The 16,117-nt window shown below is 51.0% G+C and overlaps 1 protein-coding gene across 1 annotated transcript in view; it reads left to right on the plus strand.

Annotated features, from left to right (window-relative positions):
- Nucleotides 1-16,117, plus strand: part of LOC119105942 (ATP-binding cassette sub-family G member 1) — a 44,302-nt gene that overhangs the window by 18,080 nt on the left and 10,105 nt on the right. The window contains exons 3-7 of the mRNA XM_037229516.1: nucleotides 5,368-5,485; nucleotides 8,651-8,840; nucleotides 11,108-11,253; nucleotides 11,826-12,064; nucleotides 15,185-15,322. Of these exons, the coding sequence (XP_037085411.1) occupies nucleotides 5,368-5,485; nucleotides 8,651-8,840; nucleotides 11,108-11,253; nucleotides 11,826-12,064; nucleotides 15,185-15,322 (831 nt within the window). The remainder of the gene's footprint in view (nucleotides 1-5,367; nucleotides 5,486-8,650; nucleotides 8,841-11,107; nucleotides 11,254-11,825; nucleotides 12,065-15,184; nucleotides 15,323-16,117) is intronic.

The raw sequence follows: 16,117 nt of genomic DNA on the forward strand, positions 1-16,117 counted from the left end.
CTCACGTAGTCATTAGCTTGTTCATGGTCAGTGAACTTTCATTGACTCTGGTAGTCAAGTATCTTCGAAAGGCAGCCGCCTCTTCTGTTTCATCTCCCCGGACTCGCCTTTGACGCCGCCCACCCGTCTAGTTTCCTTCTGTGGGCACGCTCTCAATGCTGTGGGTACTTGCAAGCTTCGAGTGGAGATGATAGGGGCCGGTGCAGGGGCCTGCGAAGCGGAGTTTGTAGTGGTTGATAATTTGAGGCACGACCGGTCTTGGGCTGAGATTTTCTGTCGTCAAACAAAATCTTGCTGAACTGCTTGCCAGACCATGCAATTAAACCAAAACTGAAACAGTATGTGTCGGTGCCGCCACAGAGTGTCTTTGCCAAGCCATGAAAATTGACCAACGAATGTCATGTGTTTTTAAGTGTTTCTTAATCGGACAACGCTCAGTCAATATGGACATATGAGATTCCTTGACGACGCCATTCTCCGAAACCGAAATTCCTTTGCGTGTTCGCGGTCGATCTGATCGCACCATTACCCTGCACAGACGCAGCAGCATCGGATATGCTGAACCGATCACGGATGTTCAATCTTGCGAACCACAGCTTGCGTCAGGCGGTGCCAATGGCATGACAGCACAGGTGAAGGCGGTGTCTTGAAAGGATGGGCAGTACGTAGGAAAAATAGCTGATGAAGTTATACTCATATACATACATACATACATACATACATACATACATACATACATACATACATACATACATACATACATACATACATACATACATACATACATACATGCATGTATGCATGCATGCATGCATATATATATATATATATATATATATATATATATATATATATATAGCATAAATATGCGCGCTCTCAACAAGCCATTGGCTCCGAAAATGTTTGTGTTTTCAAACACACATGAGTTTATTTTCTCGCTCGGTGACTGCAAGATCATATCTACTTTGAACTGAACGTTTGTCAGAGGGCTCCAGTGAAACATCTGCCTTCCATGTCTTAACACGCGCTCGGCTGGAGCAGGGGTCAAGCTGCCCCCCGAAGGTTTTTCCGGAATGGTTTCCGAACAGCGCAGCGCAGCCGTGCCAAATCTTGCATAGCTGTAGACAATTGAATAGCGGATCGTTTGGCATCAAAATTTTACATGTACCTTGTAAGGTCGCTGACCTATGGCATGTCAAAGTCAGACCATGGTTTCAGCGAAGCCAATTTCTAGGGAATCCTTTAATCTGATCAAACAACGGAGTGTTAGACGAAGCCATACATCTATGAAATGCTTTCTTAGGCAATACAATAGTTCAATGAGCAGATTAAATTGACATAAGGCCAGGTATGAAGGTCACACCAAGGTCAAAATAAACCCGTTTTGTTGCTCTAGGGCTTGCTGTATGGGATAGTTTCTGCTGATCATTTCGAGTTTATTGATTGCAGGAACCGCATTATACATCTTTCATTGACTTCTTAGAGCTTAAAATAGGTCATTGACCTAAAATTACCCAGGTCAACATTTTTTAAAGGAACATACCGCCTAGCGTAATCTTTGTCGCTTATTCAAATGCAAAACTTAAAGCAATATTGTATGATTTTGGTTACCCTGACCTTCATAAGGTCAAAAATGTCACTGACCTTGGGTGAGAATGTGACCTTTTGCTTAGAAACGGTTATCTAGGTTCTGGGGGCACTTTGGAGACCAGCCTGGAGCTTGACCTTGTTTGACCTTTTTTGACCCGAAGGTCATGACCTAGTAACCTAAATCTGAGATCTAAGTAAGTTCACGTACAGGTCAACACACCCTGTAAATTTAGTGTTTCTAGCTTTCTTGGTTCCCAAGATCTCAGGGGGTCAAATTGACCCCCACCCCACCCGAGCGAAGGTATCTAGCCGGCCACCTCTGGGGCGTGTTAAGGAAACGTATGGCCCGCGTATGACTCATCAGCATTATATGATCCGCATGGACCAAATTTGGTGTCAAGAGCAATATTGGATGCAGCGTATTATAGCTTTCAACAGAAATATATTTGTCGTCGGGCACAGAGGGAATGCATTTCTGAGCTTGAAGTTTTAGCTTCATCCAGGACCTGGAGAAGTTTATCAAGCATTTGGCCGATATAGACTTCAAGCGGGTTTGCAATTGTAGGAGTGCCCTCCAAATTTTGGACAGTAGGAAACGGATTAACCCAAGATTGATTATCTGAAGAGCGTTCATCAGCCAGTTCAGATAAAGCACAACACAGATCGATCAACCACGTGCCGCACGTCGATATGTTATCTCGTTTGCACGAGGGCGGTGAGATTGGGGGAAGTAACTCAACAGGAGCTCAAACCGGCGCAGTTCCACGTGAGCTGCTGGCTCGGGGCGGCGACTCCGAGAGTGACCTATGTGTGGCGAGGTTCGAGCGGGCGAGCACTGACCAGCACCCCTGGCTGCCGACCTCAACCCGGTGGTCGCCGAGAACGGGTGCACGCGGCACCCGCTAACACCCCTGACGACTGGATTCTGAAGCTCTACTTGGCCGAGTCAAGGTCGGGGGAGACGCGCGGTACACGGGTCACACGGGATGAGGATACCCATTGCACCCGTAGCTTCCAGTCTGGTGACACCCACCGGTTGCGGTGGTCGGCTGACCAGTCCCGAAAGTGCGTAACCTGTGGAATTATCACCGAGGGGGCTCGGGAGGTTAACGCAACGACCGCTGATCGTTTCTTGCAATTATCTCTCGAGCCAAAAGCCTTGCGGTGTTATCAATGACAGGATACAATGTCCCGAACCATAGCCCATCGTTTGACTCAGTAAATGACCACCTTGTCAAATTATAAAAAAGCAATTATAAATTAACTTTTTGTATTGCCTCACAAACTGTCCCGGAGATGTATGTCTTCGTCTAACACTGATTTGTTGCATCATGTTACATGGTTCCCTAGAAATGCCGTTTGCTTGCAGCCACGGCCTGGCACCTGCCGGAGCTCAGCGACGTTACAAGGAACATCTATTTCGTTACATTAAAAGATTTGCTATTTAATCCTCTACTGTCGTGCAAAGTTTGGCGCGGTTACGCCGCGCCGTTCGGAAGTCATTTTGGAAAACCTTCGTGGGTGGCCTTATCCAGGGCCTGTTAGCACCCTGGCGCGTATTAACAACGTGTCGTTACATCACACTGATAAAACTGGACCACAGCTGCACTTGATCGGACGGCGAAGAAGATACGTTAGCAACAAGCACGGCGACGGTGCAGTATCACAACATCAAGATAACCCACAATGTGCATGAGTCCGTGCGAGATGGGTAAAAAATATCTGCAGCAAAAACTAGAAACTGAATCAAATTGGATGCAGAAGAAATAAGGAAAGTGAAATAACATTACCAAAAGATGAACCGATACCCCAACACACGTTAAACACTCTGGAACAATGGCCGGCCTTGCACCTGCGATCATGCCGGCGCCCAGCCGCCTTCCGATCCGACCAACAAATGGCCGGCTGTCCCGCGCGGCCAGGCCGAGGGGTGGGTCACGTGACACCGACCACCACGTCGGCAGCGGCGCCGCCCAATTCCAAGAAAACCGGGTGGTTCGCGACACACAACAGGAGCGGCACAAATTGCCCAATAACCGGGCAGTCAGCTGTGATAACAGCTGACTATATATACGATAATATATATATATATATATATATATATATATATATATATATATATGTAATGTCCTAAAATGCCGGGTTGCGCTGGCCACCTCCGGCAGATGTGGGTACGCAGCTTGTTTAAGTGTTTACTGTGTACCCACGTCCCACATACAGCAACAGATCACGTTGGCTATATTGAAGGAGAAGCAGATGAATCCCTGTGGATCAGCTCATGCCAAAAACAGGCAGTTTCCTGGAATTCAATTTTTCTGCGGTATGATGTAAGGGAAGACAATGAGAACATACGTACTGAAGCAAGGGTCCCATCTGAGTGATGCACCAATCAGCAGTGATGATGATGCATCAACAGTCGTGCAATCAGTTTTCATCAATCCATTTCGCAATGCCGCAAAGCTGGCATGCGATCAGTTGGCGTCAATCCATTTTGCATACGGTTCCTTTTCAGTCATCTACTAACCCCTGGCCATGTGATGGTCCGAGATATGGAAGTCAGCGATGACGGGTGAGGCCGGCTGGCGAATATAAGATTGGTCACGCAGCACCTGGTGTGTAGTTGGGCTCGCTCTCGGACGGCTGCGACAGCAGCACTGAAACACTCCGACAGCAACTGATACAGAATCGAGGTAGAAAGATGGTTTAGGGCCCACCTTCCGCATCACCCGTCGTTTTACGATATAATCTAATTTTGACCATATCCCCCACGTACCATGGGGCTCTTGATCCGACTCACACCACCCCACGAAATTCTGGCCGCGCCACTGCTGGAGACTGAACAGACGGTAGTTTTTGTGATGAGTCGCTGGTGCGGAATACGTTGCTACGGGACGTCCCGTTGCGACCTTGCGAAGGGCGCTTAGCGACGGAAACCGGTGAAGTCCAGCTGCATTTTGTGGACCTGAGCACAGTATATTTTATTGCAGCTGATTGTGCCGAGGATATCGGCAAAAATGAACAGTAGCAACACACACACACACACACACACACACACACACACACACACACACACGCACACGCACACGCACACGCACGCGCACGCGCACGCGCACGCGCACGCGCACGCGCACGCGCACGCGCACGCGCACGCGCACGCGCACGCGCACGCGCACGCGCACGCGCACGCGCACGCGCACGCGCACGCGCACGCGCACGCGCACGCGCACGCGCACGCGCACGCGCACGCGCACGCGCACGCGCACGCGCACGCGCACGCGCACGCGCACGCGCACGCGCACGCACACGCACACGCACACGCACACGCACACGCACACGCACACGCACACGCACACGCACACGCACACGCACACGCACACGCACACGCACACGCACACGCACACGCACACGCACACGCACACGCACACGCACACGCACACGCACACGCACACGCACACGCACACGCACACGCACACGCACACGCACACGCACACGCACACGCACACGCGCACGCGCACGCGCACGCGCACACGCACACGCACACGCACACGTGCCCGTACGCATGCATGCATGCACGCGGGTATTTACGTACTTGCGCTCAAATGCACGCATATGCATACACGACTTCTGCGGCTGGTACTTTCTTGAGAGATCGTGACCTCGCATAGGACTGTCCGGCCTGCGTGAACGTGAGACCGACAGTGCGCGGCTCCATGCTCACGCTGGACCGCCGTGCCTACGCCGTATGAGTGTGAGTGACCTTTCCACGGCCTGTTGCAGAGTGGAAGACGATCCTGGACGGGGTGACGGGTACCTTCCGACCCGGTCAGCTCACAGCCATCATGGGTCCCTCGGGCGCCGGCAAGTCCACATTGCTGAACGTGCTCGCTGGATACAAGTCAGTTGCCATTCCTCCCCCGTCCCTCCATGTGAAGGCAAACATTCTGTATAAATTCCAAGATGACTTACATAATGTTTGCCTTGACACGACGGTCACCTGTGTGCCGCGATTTTGACTCTAGGAGGCTGCTTCCAAAGTGCAAACAAATTTAAGTTAAACGCATCTACGCCGCACGCACGTAGTGACGCGCGTGCGTAGGCAAGCATTCCGTCAGGCAAACACGCCGTGAAGCATCATGGAATTTCAAAAAGCGAGTGCCTTGTCATGCTAAACTGCCATTCGGCATAGGCACATGCTTTCGCAAATAGCAAGTCTGGATCTTGCAGATGCTTTAATGATAACGAACTTAACTTCAACTTCACCGTAGTCTCTTACTGTAGAATACCTAGCAGGTCCTTGTCCTAACAAAGTGCAAGTGCAGCGCAGTGTCATGATCAATTTCTTGTGGCAGTGTACAAGTGCAGCGCAGTGCCTTGCTCAGTTCTTTGTCGTGACAGTGCACAAATGCAGTGCAGTATCTTCATCAATGCCTGGTTTCGTGGCAGGCCACAAGTGAAGTGCAGCGCCTTTATCAGTGCCTTGTTTCGTGGCAGGGCACAAGTGCAGTGCAGTGCCTTCACCAGTGCCTTGCTTCGTGGCAGTGCACAAGTGCAGTGCAGTGCCTTGTGTCGTGGCAGTGCCTTGATCAGTTCCTCGTCATGCCTTATTAGTGCTAAGCCGGGTGTTGCCATTAAGTCACCGTACAGCACACAAGTATGTCAAATTGGCCTTAACCACAGCGGTAAACATATGCACCGTAGACAATAGTGTGACAAAGTCGCAGACACATATACAATTAAATTATGTCTCCAACTTATTTTCTGATTTTTGATGGCAGGTGGACTAGTCGTACTAACGTGGAACATGCCCAAGCGTCATTGACTTGAGCAGTGTCTAACCGGACATAATGCCTGACGCCACCTGCTGTGAGGTTGATTAGCAGGAGCAGGCTGTCACGTGGCGCTAACCACTGCGCAGCTGCCGGCCGTAGCTAACCACTGCGCAGCTGCCGGCCTTAGCTAACCACTGCGCAGCTGCCGGCCTTAGCTAACCACTGCGCAGCTGCCGGCCTCAGCGTGGGCTGCCACCCCTGCCAGGCGCCACCCGCTGGCTGCAGTCCAGCGTGGGTTGCCACCTCTGCTAGGCGCCACCCGCTGGCTGCAGTCCAGCGTGGGTTGCCACCCCTGCTAGGCGCCGCCCGCTGGCTGTAGTCCAGCCGGTGACGCTTAGCCCTCGAAGGGTTCTCACGGGGCAGATTAAGGCTCAGTCAAAATACAGGCTGCGCAAAATCGTTGCACTAGAAGTCAACGCGCAGTTCAAAAACGTGAAGTTATAGAGTTGTGTTATGTGCTTGGGCATAGACCAGCTAGGAATCTCTGTAACTGGTGCAAAGAGCGAAATGCTAGAGGGAGAGGTTCTCAGTCAATGATGTGCGGGGGCGATGATGCAATCAAACCAACAAACAAACAAACCGACATGCAATCAAACCGTCACTCCATTTATACCGATTTCTCCACGACTGAAAACCGCACCGGATGTGCCGTGCTCTGTCACACACTATTCACAAAACTGTAGATTACCTGATGGGACATCTTGGGTTGCAAACATCTTGGGTTGCATCTTGGGTTTATCTTGCAAAACTATTCACCCTATTTTTTTTTGCAATACGCCGAACGAGAAAGTCATGCGACCAAACCCATAGCACTTTGTTCGGATTCAAGGGCGGCCCTGCCGTTACTTATTGCCTCTGACTTAACCCACCACCGCCCTGTCAACATCATAATCATATATAATTCTTCACGCACACTAGACATAGGCATTAAATTTGTTGTGGGTGCCAGGCTATTGGGGTGTCACAGGGAATGAACGGGCAAACCAATTGGCCAAAGTAGCACTGACGTCCCCTGACATCACAACCATCCCTGTTGACCGTCCTTCTATAGAAATGGTGATTCACAATTTGGCAAAATAAGTTTGGCAACGATAGTGGGCAGGAGCCGCCAGGACTTCACTTCATGACATTAAACCAGAAATTGCACATTGGCCGTCAGTACACCGTCCAGAACGTTTGGAAGAAACAACATTAACACGTCTTCGAATTGGACACACAAAGCTTACACATAGATGTTTATATGTAAAACACACTCGTTCCCTTTACCGCGTTATAGTACCCTTGCAGTTAAATATATTTTTCTTGAATGTGACGAATGTCAACAGCAGCGGGAGACATTGGAGGTATATTGTCGTCAATACAACGCTGTGTAGTCGTTAGAAAGTTTTATCAACTTGAAAGCGTTGTTGATTTCTTCAATCACATATTTAAGCTCGACTTGAAATAATCCTCTCAGGGGCGTGAAATGGTTCGAACGGGCCGAAGCACCTCAAACCAAATAAAGAAAGGGATAGTACACTGTGGGGCAGGTTTGCTTGCGCCGCACCACGTGTGGTGGTCCGATCGTGGCCAAGGTCAGAGACATTTCTCCGGCTCTATAAATGCAATGCCGGATCAGCTGATGATCGGTCCTCTGCTCCGAAGATATTTAAATATCGATTGGAGGGTGCCGAATTAGAAGCCGTCATGCAACACGGAAGAACTAGTTCGTTTCACAGTCATGCACATCAAAATAAACCATTGCTTTACCACATAATTACAAATATGGATGTCTGTGTTAAATGGTTACTTTACAAACATTAGTTGTATTCATTTAAGCAAACGTTTCAAAGAACCGCCAGTTTGAAGCGAGTAGCGCTGACGAAACACTGCACAATGACAAGGTCTGGCAGAGGCCACCCGGCCTTAATGGGTGGAGGGGGGCAAAAAGATGAGTTTCTTGAAAAGATTGGAACACCAGCCGTGCTGGAGGATGTCGACTGGGTGGAGTGTATGCTTATTGGGAAGCAAATGATGCCACAATCGCCCAAATCTTCGCCAGGGGAACAAGCTCTAAAACTTTTCGAATAGCGTAAATTTGACATGCGAACCCTTTTGCCATGAAAGACATGAACTCGTTGGATCCTGAGTGCTACCAACTATAGTTGGGGGCGCCTGAGCCCATTGACGCACATCAGTGGCGCCCCTGAACAGCTTGCTAACGCTCTTGGATCGGTACCCCGATCGGCCAGAGTGCGAAACGTGGAGGGCAGCATCAAGATCAACGGTGCAGCGCGGAACCTGCAGACGTTCCGTAAGATCCAGGCGTACATCATGCAGGACGACTACCTGCTGCCCTACATCAGCGTCGACGAGGCCATGATGGCGGCGGCCAACCTCAAGCTGGGAGCAGGATTCACCCACCAGAGCCGGCGGCAGGTGGTAAGTTCAGCATTGGATGTGGGCCCGTCCGATATACTACTGCTTGCTCATAATCGCAGAGTACTGAAAAAGTATTTCAGCTCCTGGTTTTTGGGCATCATGAGTTGAAAGTTATTGTGTTGACATAACTACCTCCAATTAACCAAGAGGTACTGGTTAAACGGCGTTGTAATGCTAGATAGCGATTATATTGATGGTGTTCAATATCTTTGGGCTGTGCTCATCCTCGAGGGTGGCAAGGGTTCAGAAAGGTTCAGCAAAACATTGCACTTGAAAAACTCACGTGAAATCAGAAAATGCGTCAAAATCCGCATTGCCGCTAGATGATGTTAAACAATGCAGATCATTCCAGGTCTTAACACCCAGCATGCAATCCAACGTTCAAAGCTGTAAAGTAAACGAAAAGATGACAACACAGGCAGCTAATCCGCCAGCTTAGCAAGGTTGGCTCAGATAATTAGGCAAGAACATTGTTTGCTGCGTATCAGTCACTACGAACACCGCCTGAACATAAAGAACATGCAGAACCTAAACACTCAGACCAGGTCCCATGCTGAAGTTTGCATGTTCAGCCAACGGCCACGATTCCGAGTGTGCTGCGATTCTAAGATCTTGGGTCCACGTTGCCTTTAACTGTCGGTAACGTTTTAATTTTAAGGCTGGTATTTGTTGCGCTATGCTCTATCTCTGCGTGTCTGCCTGCCATATGCTCTGCTGGTGTTGTACATGTAAACCTGACCGGGTTGAAAAAGTCAACTCATCTTGTTGGTCGATAACTGGTTTGGTCTTAAAATGTTTGGACTTGGGCCGGTTCATCATTCCCTGACTTCGGCCAACACAACCAACTGATTCTAATGCTATGTCATCAAACTAATTTTCCAGATCAAGTTTATGTTTTAACGGCAGGGATGGCGAATTACAACGAAGGCGAAGAAACACGCTCACTATAGATTCTTCTCGCTTTAGTCAGCGCTACTTGTCTTCCGCGACCAAAAACTCAAGGTTCTTGAGGACAGCAATACTTCTCACGGTCGCCTCGCGTTGGGTACAGGTCATAATACTGATACAGAAAATACGCTTATTTTGACAGAAGACGAAAATGCTGTGAAATTCGTAACTGAGTAAAATGCACACGGGAGGCAAAACGTCCAGGCATTGTTGCTACAGAACTGCGAAGTGCATTTTTCGATATGCAACCCAAAAAGGAATGAGCAAGTGGTTAGAAATGCAATAGCACGTGACCTACTCGTATGCTCTCCGGAAGCATGCGTCTGCATGGTGTTTATTAAGCCGGTTACAAATGCTACGTTTTGTTGTTCCGACATCAAATATTCCTATCCAATGGCGCAGAATATGTTATATTCTAATTTTTTTCGTGTGCATTTCCCCTTCGTTCCATTTGCAACAATGTGAAGGAGTGGCGAAAATCCGCTTCTTGAAATATGCTTGCGGCAGATTGCGCAATTTTCACCGCTCACCCCTTCCACCCTACCGACTGTGAAACTATGCCCCTGCGCACGTAGGAATTTTCACACTGCACAAAATGCGTAACTAGCCCCCCCCCCCCCCGTCCCAACAGAACGAATGGTCATTTTGACCAATGGCTTCATGTTTTGACATGTCAATCCGAATCCCCGAATCCGAAGCCAGTGGTTGCATACTTTTGTACACGTGAAGCGGAAGCCGAATCAGCAGCTCGGAACATAAAGGAAATATTCCACACTTGAAGATCGTGAAAAAAGCATCAGATGTAATGATATAACCTCGCTTACAACTTAGCTATGTTTTTAGGTGGAAAAGACTGTTATAGACTTTTAAGTAAACATGGCCCTCAATACGGCATAGTTTAATTGCATCATGAAACATCTGTATGACGTTGAGGTGCCGCCAAACTAGCCCTGCGAGATTGTCACCTTAGCACTCTGGTATCCGGCATATAAGCCCCCTGTACACACATCCAAGAAGCACATCATGCCGTGCTTTCCAGCCGCCGCCACCGGCGCAACAATACTGAATACCTAACCTGGCGACAGAGCGTCGACAGTACATGCCGGCACTCAGGCCTTTTGTTGTGGGGCGATTGCAGCCGCACAGTCGCAGTACATTCTTCATGACGTTTGCTTTGGGACGTGCGCCTACGTCAACCCAAACGTGACGTTTTACATCTCGTGGCTTTGTAGCCCATGAAAGCAAGTTGTTCCAATAAAATGATCCTTCCAATAAAAGTAAGAACTTGACTAGTTATGTGCTGCTTGCGTCGCCCCCAGGTGGATGACGTGCTGGAGACGCTGGGACTCTCCTCCTGTGGTAACACTCGCTGCCTGCGCCTGTCGGGCGGCCAGAGGAAGCGGCTCTCGATCGCGCTGGAACTGCTCAACAACCCGCCAGTGATGTTCTTCGACGAGCCCACCAGGTCAGTGGACAGGCCACCTGAGCGCTTGCCGGTTGACCATCGCCTGCCTTTGCCACGGCCACCGGTGACAGGTCCCCAGCTGTCGGCCAGGGCTTGGTCTGGGGTCTGCTGCTTTCCCCGGGCCCCTATTCAGACACGGCACCAGTGGTGGAAGGATGCCGAGTAATAACTCACTCGCCTGGGTCTCGCATGTGTTCTGACGAATGCAACAATCAGATTTTTCAAAAGTTTGTCCCCCGTGCCGGATAATCAGTTTTGTCATCAGCTTCCACAAGCCGCTACGGTGAAACGAGACGCCGTATCTGCATTTACCCTGTCTGACCCGATCGTGTACCGCTTTACCTGCCCTGCCCTGCCCTGCGCTGCCTATCTTGCCCCGCCCCGCCCTGTATTCAGCCCGTTTTACATCCCCGAATATTAAAGTAACGCCACTGAGGCCAACATCATAGGATAGTGCGGCAGTCTCTCCCACACTGCAGCGACACCATGTAATCGGTGTGGAGAGCTGATAACGGGAGATTCTCTTCCGGTTCCTGATCTTTGCTGACTTGCGGCTTCTTTCTGGGTTGCAGTGGTCTAGACAGTACCTCATGCTCCTCGTGCGTGTCGCTGCTGAAGACGCTGTCGCAAGGCGGCAGGACCATCATCTGCACCATCCATCAGCCGTCCTCGCGGCTGTTCCAGCAGTTTGACCAGTTGTACATCCTGTCGCGGGGCAGCTGCATCTACCGCGGCACGAGGTCCAACCTGGTGCCGGCGCTGGCCGCCGCCGGCCTCGACTGCCCCGGCTATCACAACCCGGCCGACTTCGGTAGGTGAACTTACCACAACCCGGCCGACTTCGGTAGGTGAACTTACCACAACCCGGCTGACTTCGGTAGGTGAACTTACCACAACCCGGCTGACTTCGGTAGATGAACTTACCGCAACCCGGCTGACTTTTGTAGGTGAAGTTACCACGAAATGGGCTGACAACATGACTGAAAACTCCATTAACGGCCTTACGTGATGGTCTGACATGATAACCTAGCCTTGACCGCACCTAAATTCGGTACGCCAGACACCACTACTCCGGTTACCACCATCTGACCGTATTCGGTATTTCAGTTAGTTTCGACAAGGGTCTGAACACAGAGTTCACACGACTCTGGTTTTGATGCAGGCCTCTGCGGACCCGAACGGCCACGACTGACGCCAACTCGACTGGCTCACGCGAAACTACAGCTGACACCGTTTTCAGTATTCTTATGTGAACGTATGGACGTGAAACTATACTCATCAATGGCTTACTAATTTGTCCCGTTCTTAGTTCATCTGCGTGTACAGAGCGACATGAAGTCGCACTAGCGGCAGTTTTGTTTTCTGAAACTCTGGTAGTTTCCTTGGTAACCGGGCTCTGATCGAGCATGATATCGTGAGCTCGGATGGCGCCAGGACAGTTGGCCTGTGCTGTCCCTTAACACGCGCTCGGGCGGGGGTCAAATTGACTCCTCGAAAGTTTTCCCGGCATGGGTTCCGAACGGCGCGGCGAAGCCGCGCCAAATTTTACAAAGCTGTAGGGAATTGAATAGTGGATCGTCTGAGATTAAAATTTAGATGTACTTTGTAAGGTCGCTGACCTGTGGTAGGTCAACGTCAGGCTACGGTTTCAGCGAAGACACGTTCTAGGGAATTGTTCAATCCGATCAAGCAACGGAGTTTTAGATGAAGCCAGACATCTCTGAGATACTTTACTAGGCAACACAGCAATTGAATAAACAAATCGAATTGACCTAGGGTCAGGCATGAAGGTTAGACCACGGTCAAAGCCAACCTGTTTTATCACTCTCGGGCTTCCTGTATGGAATGATTTCTGGTGCTCATTTCGAATATATTGATAGCAGGAACCGCATTATACGCCTTCCATGTACTTCTTATAGGTCAAAATAGATCAGTGACCTAAAATGACCCAGGTCAACACGCTGTTTTTGGGGACATGCTGCCTAGCGTAATCTTAATCGTTTATTCACATGCAAAACTCAAAACAGTCTTATATCATTTTGATCATCATGACTTAAAAGGCCAAACGAGGTCACTGACCTTAGCTGAGCGTGTGAAATGTTTCTTAGAACAGTTGCCTAGGTTCTAGGGGCCATCTGGAGACATGTCGGGAATTTGACCTTGTTTGACCTTACCTGAACTGAAGGTCATGACCGAGGAATTTTAGACTTTGACCTAAGTGAGTTCACGTACAGGTCAACACGCCCTGTGAATTTGGTGTCTCTAGCTCTCTTAATTCCCGAGATCTCAGGGGGGGGGGGTCAAATTGACCCCTCCATTCGAGGGAAGGGTGTCCAACCGGCCACCCGGGTGCGTGTTTTAAGGTCAGACAAGGTCACTGACCCTAACTGAGCATGACATTTTTCTTAGAACAGTTGCCTAGGTTCTAGGGTCCTTTTGGAGGCCAGTCTGGAATTTGACCTTGTTTGACCCTATTTGAGCCGAAGGCCATAACCTATGAACTGCAAGTCTTGACCTAAGCGAGTTCACGTATAGGTCAACACACTGTGTGAATTTGGTGTCTCTATCTCTCCTAGTTGCCGAGATTTCAGCTGGGGTTCCCGATATTTCAGCGTGCGTGCGTGCATGCGCCGCTCGACACGCGGGCTGACGAGAATTCGGGTTTGCCAGACGCTGAACGTCTTCAAACGACTGTCGAAAGTTTGTAAACGCCATTGTGCACCAGCATGGTTCCTGTTGAGATATGGCTAGCCTTGCAGGGTTTGGTATCTCCTCCCTCCCTCCTGGGGCTGGTAGTGTACACGCGGGCTCGTGTGCTGCCGTATCTGAATTCGAAATCCAAAGCGGGATATTTGACCCTGAAACTGGACGGCCTTGTGTTTCGATTGACTCGATCCCTGTCCGGCGCCAACCATTCGGTAAAGCCGCACTGGGGAATGTGTTTACAGTCTTCGCGACAGCTGAAGCATGTCACCGTTAGAATGTGAGTGTGTAGTACAAACGTCTGCGTATTGTCTTCACTAGGCTGCCTCAGCTTTGTCACCAGGCGTTAATGTCTGGGGCGAGCCGTGCTCGGCAGCGCCCGGCCCGGGCCGTTCGGAGTTTCAGAAGCGCGGCGACCGTCGCCAGCGTGCCCGCTCTTTTTACGCTTGATGCAGTTCATGATAAGACGTGACGTTTGTACGGTTCACTGAGCACCGGATTTGGTGGTGGCAAATGCATTGTACCAGGCTCCGTACGCACAGGGATGACGTAGTCGGGGAGTTCATCGACCGACGAATAAGATCGTGTGAGATCGACACCGGCACGGACAGTGCGCTGACACGCCGTGTCTTTGGGAGGTTGTATAACTATCCTTATCGGACGATTATTATCTTTATTGTCACCGTATCAGTTAAGCTTCTCCGTGGCTTAGAGGCACGCTGCGTGACGACTGGCTCTGCTGACCTATGAACTGTTTGACTTGTGTTACGACAGAGCAAAGCTGCTGTCGTATAAAATCATAGCCAGTAATATTTTATTGTTTAAAAATCTGGTCTGAAGAGAGCTGTATGTAGGACGCAGTGCAAACGTGTTCTGGGATGTAGCTATTCGTGACGTTTGGTAGGATTTCTTTCCCCATAGCGACGGTATTGCCAACGATTGCAGCAACGGGCACGCAGCCAGATCGCGGATTTTGGTTAGCACATCTCTTGCATCATTATGCGAGCTTGCGATTGGATTTAATGCGATGTAGTTCGGACATCATGCCCTTCCACACCGACGTCCCACACACGTGCTGTTGCCTGGGCTACCGTGACGGCGGCGCCACGTGCATGAGCACCTTCTGGTGCCGTTGATGTGCTTACACGCAACAAATGCAGCAACGTACGCTGCAGTGGTCCTGATTAGGCAGGTGTCCTGAACTGAGGTGCTGGTGTCTTTTCCGCAGTGATAGAGGCGGCGAGCGGCGAGTACGGCGACTGGACCAGCCCGCTGGTGGAGGCCGCCCAAAACGGCCGATCTCGGACTTGGAGCGGGCCGGACCCGCTTGCCGGACAGTTTACAGCCGACGACTTTCAGCAGAGCGGTCAGTGTCTAGACGGGTAGGCTGCCCGGCCGGCGGGCAGACTGCCCGGGCAGCGGGCGGGCGTTGCGGTCACTCGGCTACCGACCCCGCTGACATTACGCCCGGCGCGGCACAGCTGCTGCACTTCCGGTGGGGGTTAGCTGCTGCACTTCCGGTGGGGGTTAGCTGCTGCACTTCCGGTGGGGGTTAGCTGCTGCACTTCCGGTGGGGGTTAGCTGCTGCACCTCCGGTGGGTGTTAGCTGCTGCACCTCCGGTGGGGGTTAGCTGCTGCACCTCCGGTGGGGGTTAGCTGCTGCACCTCCGGTGGGGGTTAGCTGCTGCACCTCCGGTGGGGGTTAGCTGCTGCACCTCCGGTGGGGGTTAGCTGCTGCACCTCCGGTGGGGGTTAGCTGCTGCACCTCCGGTGGGGGTTAGCTGCTGCACCTCCGGTGGGGGTCAGCTGCTGCGCCTCCGGTGGGGGTCAGCTGCTGCACCTCCGGTGGGGTTCAACTGCTGCGCCGCCGGTGGGGGTCAGCTGCTGCTCCTCCGGTGGGGGTCAGCTACTACACCTCCGGCGGGGGTCAGCTGCTGCACCTCCAGTGAGGTCAGCTGCTGCACCTCCGGTGGGGTTCAGCTACTACACTTCCGGTGGGGGTCAGCTGCTGCACCGCCAGTGGGGGTCAGCTGCTGCACCTCCGGTGGGGGTCAACTGCTGCACCTCCGGTGGGAGTTAGCCGCTGCGCCGTCGGTGTGGGTCAGCCTCCGGTAGGGGTCAGCTGCTGTGTCAGAGTTTCACTGCATACTGATAATAACAC

This window comes from Pollicipes pollicipes, unplaced genomic scaffold, assembly GCF_011947565.3.
Source record: "Pollicipes pollicipes isolate AB1234 unplaced genomic scaffold, Ppol_2.1 Scaffold_2555;HRSCAF=2994_pilon_pilon_pilon, whole genome shotgun sequence".
NCBI classification, from domain to species: domain Eukaryota; kingdom Metazoa; phylum Arthropoda; class Thecostraca; order Pollicipedomorpha; family Pollicipedidae; genus Pollicipes; species Pollicipes pollicipes.